We start from the raw sequence: 4,540 nt of genomic DNA, 5'->3' as shown, positions 1-4,540 counted from the left end.
AACAGGCAGGGGAGCCTGTATCATATAGACTCCTGTTGTACCCAGCAGAGCAGGCGATGTGTGGGCCGTAGGTCGGAGAGGACCACAAGCAGGTGATGGGCACAGTGTTCCAGAAACAAAACCTGCTACCCACTAAGCTATGTGAGAAACCTTTAACCAGAGTCCGTGGTGAGACCACCTTGCCTCCATTTGCTTCTGGTTGCTCTGCGAGTCCTTCCTTCTATTCTGAGTGATTTGACAATTTATTCACATACATGGCTGTGTTTTGATAGCGACCCCTTTGCATGTATCTCAGTGACAGCATGTGAAACAGCTTCATCTACTGCAGGGAGAGATTTTTTCTACGTAAGTTCTTTAGACTCTTGCTTCTCCCTGTGTGGTCTGCTGACCAGCAGGAACCTCTGGAAACTTAGTAAATACAGAAATTTGGGCCCCACTCCCACTTCACTGGATCCTAGTCACATTTAAGAAGATTCCTGAATAACTTCTTTGTCCATTAAAATTTGAGCAACACTATTGTAGAACATTACTAAAAGGGTAGGTTTTAAATGTATTACCACAAAAAAGTATGAGGTGCTGCATTTGTTAATTAGCTTGATTTAATCATTTTACAATGTAAACATACCACAAAATATCACATTGTACCCCATAAATATATAAAATATACCATTATTATGTGTGTCAATACAAAATTTGAAAACTTAAAAATTAAAAATATGACATTGTATTCATTTTATTCTAATGTCTATTCCATTCCTGACTTATCTGTTTTCATGTCTTTCCATGTATACAATAAATTCTCTTTTCATTGTAAGATCATAACTTAAACTTTTTAACTATTTAATTTATAGCTTATGATATTTTTTGAAGCAAAATAAGACTATGTCAAATGTTTTACATTTCAATTGGGAGAACATTAAAATTATTAATAGAACACAAATGATTATAGACATTTACATACATTATTCAAATTGATAAATGACTATTAAATATATAAATAACACTATAATATAATCATAACACCAACACAAACGGATGTGGAGTATGCCAATACTTTGAAATGTCTCGTTTTAGTGTCCTGTAGAGTTTTACAATTTGGAGCAAAGCAATACAGACAGACTGTTTATAAATTAGTGATCTCCACATCCCCCCAATCTCTCCACCTTGCCCCCATCCCCCCTTCTTTTTTGACCTCCATCTGTCTGTCACCTCCCTTCCTCCCTAGTCCCATGATTGTCATTCATCTGCTCATCCCAGTAACTTTGCCCAGCCCTTTCCCCCCCTGTCTCTCCTCTTCCCAACCCATGGATCCCCTCTCTAAGGGCTCTCAGCCCTCAATAACTGGGTGACCTCAGCTCCCCTAGGGGCAGTGCACAGATACTGGGGGACAAAGGGGCGCCACAGGATCAGAAGAGCCTGGAAGACATTCTGAAGTAAAAACTGTTATTATGAGAGATTATTAAATTGTTTCAAAGTGGTTCACTGCCCCTTTCTCCATGTGTCTCCCAATTACAGTGTCTTTAATAAAAGCCTCATGGGGCTGGGGGGATGAAGAGAGACTGGTTGATGTGTACAAAAACACAGACAGAAGGAAGAAGATCTAGGCATCAATAGTACAGTAGGGCAACTATAGTTAACAATAATGGATTGTATATTTCAAAATTGCTAGAAGAATTTAAATGTTCTCAACATAAAGATCCACGTTTGAGGTGATGGATACCCCAATTACCCTTTTATGATAATAATACACATTGTATGCATGCATTAAAATATCACATGCACCACCAAGTTATGTACAACTATTACGTATCAATTTTTAAAAAGCCATGTGGCTCACTGAAGCCTTTTTGCAAAAGTGGGGGTTTGGGGGGAACCTTGAAGCGGGGTGCTGAGTTGAATGTCTGGCTGATGTTTGATGAACACAAATTTGTGGGGAAGCTTAAATTGAGGATAGAGCATATTCCAAGAATCTAAATCCCCAGGATTTACTACCTATTTCTGGGGAATCTTCTGACTTGTCAAGCTACGGAACTGGTGGAGTAAGAGCAGAGATTTCTAAGGGGTTGTCTTAGTCAGCTGTACAGCACCACTATATAAGTACTTACATATTAATCACCTAAGATTTCATTTACTATGGCCATTATTACTGAGTATTTGATGTTGGGCCAGGCTCAGTCTATCTTATTCACCCCTCTCTGTGCAGTAAAATTGGCTCATAATTGTTCTTAAGGTTCTTTCAGGTCTGAGTGTATCAATGGCCGAATATGATGCAAGATAGACAATTCATATGTTTCTGATGACATGAGAGAATCCTGTATTTCTTCCACAGCAGAACCTATATATGCTGGAGTCGTGGCTCATGAGAACAAATGGGCTAATAGTTGGGAAACATGCAGTGATGAGTGCCGCAGTGTTCACCAGCCACCCACTGGAATTATCAAAGAGAGCTAAATAAATGTAAGTGATGGAGGAAAAGGCATAAAATGAAACAAAAGTGCTCACCAAGACAAGGATGCTTTGGGTGGCTCTGGTCTCAGGTGAGGATCTAGGGGAGAGATTGTTCCTGTGAATGTGTTGGATCCGCTGCTTGTGCCTGTGCAGGATGAAAATCATGGAGCTGCTGGACCAGAGCATGAGTCCCAAACATAAAACATCATGGAAAGATGTCAATGCTGAATACACTGAATTAACGACTTTATCATGAAGTGGAGGAGAACAATATCCAAGATCTTTTCTCTTTGTGATGTTTTTGTTGCTCAACTTCCCACTTGTATAAATAGGAAAAATTATATTTACCAGTATGTGGAGAGTCCAGCACAGGATACTGGAGAGGCCAATGTACTTTGAAGCTTTTACTTTAATCTCTGCCCACCTGGAGTTCATAGGGTGGATTGTGATCAACTGGAAGACACTCAAGAGGCAGGTAGTACCAATGGACACACTCCTGGCCACTCTGTGAACATATAAAAAAACTTTGCATCCAAAATAATTGATTAAATGTTTCAACCCAAAAGCTGTCATGGCCTCTGGGATTCCTCTAGAGAGAACCAAGGAGTTGGCTACAGTCAGGTGCCTGAGAATCAAATCCATTGGTTTTGGCCTGCATCCACCAACATAAAGGAACATGTAATGATACAAGAGTGAAAAATTCCCCAGGATTCCAATGACAATCTGCAGTAGGAAGATCGTTCCTATTTTCAAATCGACGGAGGCCATTCTGTCATTTTCCAGGACTCAATATTCAAATTCATAAGCAGAGGGCTCTGCATGGAAACATGAGTTGTGGGCTACATTTTCATGGAAAATAACATCTCTACTTACTATTCTTTCCCCCTGAGAATTAGTAGCTAAAATAACACCTTACCTACTCTAACATTTAATATTCATAATCCTATGAGTTAGGGCTTAATATTATTTTCCTTTTATCAACTAGGAGAATTCACTCACAGGGAGGTTAGGTGACTCACATAAATAGCAGTGGAGGCAGGATTTGAACCTGCATACCCTGGTTGCAATGACATCAATATTCAATACTGTGCTATATTACGACAGTTAACAGGTTGTATTCTTTAAATTATATATATGTATATATATACTCACACACATATATATATATACATACACTTATAAATACCTTGTCATATTTAAAATTTATTTACTTTATAAATTTGGCTTGATAATTTCCCATTTTTGTCTAAGTATTCTACAAACCAATATAATTTATAAATGAATATTCAGAGGTCTGAATAAATTATAGATGCACTGAATAATTTTATATGACCCAATTTGATTTACTTAATGTAGGTAAATGCTAGGATGACAACAGAAAAACTCATTTCATTGTTTGCATGGACCAAAAATACAATGACACCCATCAAAAAAATTAATGTATAAAGTTAGGCTGCACACTAAAATATGAGACATGAGAAATAAAAAGTGATAACATATTTTAGTAGAAAAGAGTTATCTTTAAAGATTATATAACTATATGTTCATTATTTTAGGACAACTGAAACAAATTAATATTTGATTTGGGAAAGCTATTAAAATACAATACAGATATGCAAAATGGAATTTTAAGGAATGGAATCTTGCACATTTAATAAATTGAAAAAGAAGAGAGATTAGTAGTGAGCTTGGGAATAACTGGTTTTCAAACCAGAGAAAATATAACAAGAAACATAAAAGCCTTAAAACGACTGCTTTTCCTAATAAGATTATATTTAAAATCAATTTATTCTTTTACAATTAAAATGTTTAAATTAAGTCCTTAATTGTTTGCTGTCTGAAACCCTCTATTATGGTGTCAACTTTTTCTTAAAGGCCTTTCCCTAATATCAGGAAGAAAAATAGTCTCACCATGATCAACAGACCATAGATATTTTCAGTAAAGACGGACACATTTACTGTCTCCATTAATCATGTCACATTCAAATTACCAAAAAATAATTATATTTCAGCAATCACTACTTAGTCACAGTGTTTATTCTGATAGATAATTCAATTAGGTCTATTGTATTCATTAAAGAGCTCCCATGCA

At 36.7% G+C, this 4,540-nt stretch overlaps 1 protein-coding gene across 1 annotated transcript; it reads right to left on the bottom strand.

The window, feature by feature from the left end:
* Nucleotides 1-2,283: 2,283 nt before the first annotated feature.
* On the bottom strand, nucleotides 2,284-3,216 carry LOC123624180 (vomeronasal type-1 receptor 2). Its single transcript, XM_045531812.1, has one exon. It carries the CDS (start codon nucleotides 3,214-3,216, stop codon nucleotides 2,284-2,286), a length of 933 nt encoding a protein of 310 aa, XP_045387768.1.
* Nucleotides 3,217-4,540: the final 1,324 nt, after the last annotated feature.

Source organism: Lemur catta, chromosome 19 (genome assembly GCF_020740605.2).
Source record: "Lemur catta isolate mLemCat1 chromosome 19, mLemCat1.pri, whole genome shotgun sequence".
NCBI classification, from domain to species: Eukaryota; Metazoa; Chordata; class Mammalia; order Primates; family Lemuridae; genus Lemur; species Lemur catta.
The sequence above is the reverse complement of the archived record's forward strand: the minus strand, read 5'-3'. Positions and strand labels throughout refer to the sequence as shown.

Excerpts from the sequence above, each read along its gene's own strand:
- LOC123624180 (XM_045531812.1), bottom strand. The coding sequence starts at position 3,216 with ATGGCCTCCGTCGATTTGAAAATAGGAACGATCTTCCTACTGCAGATT.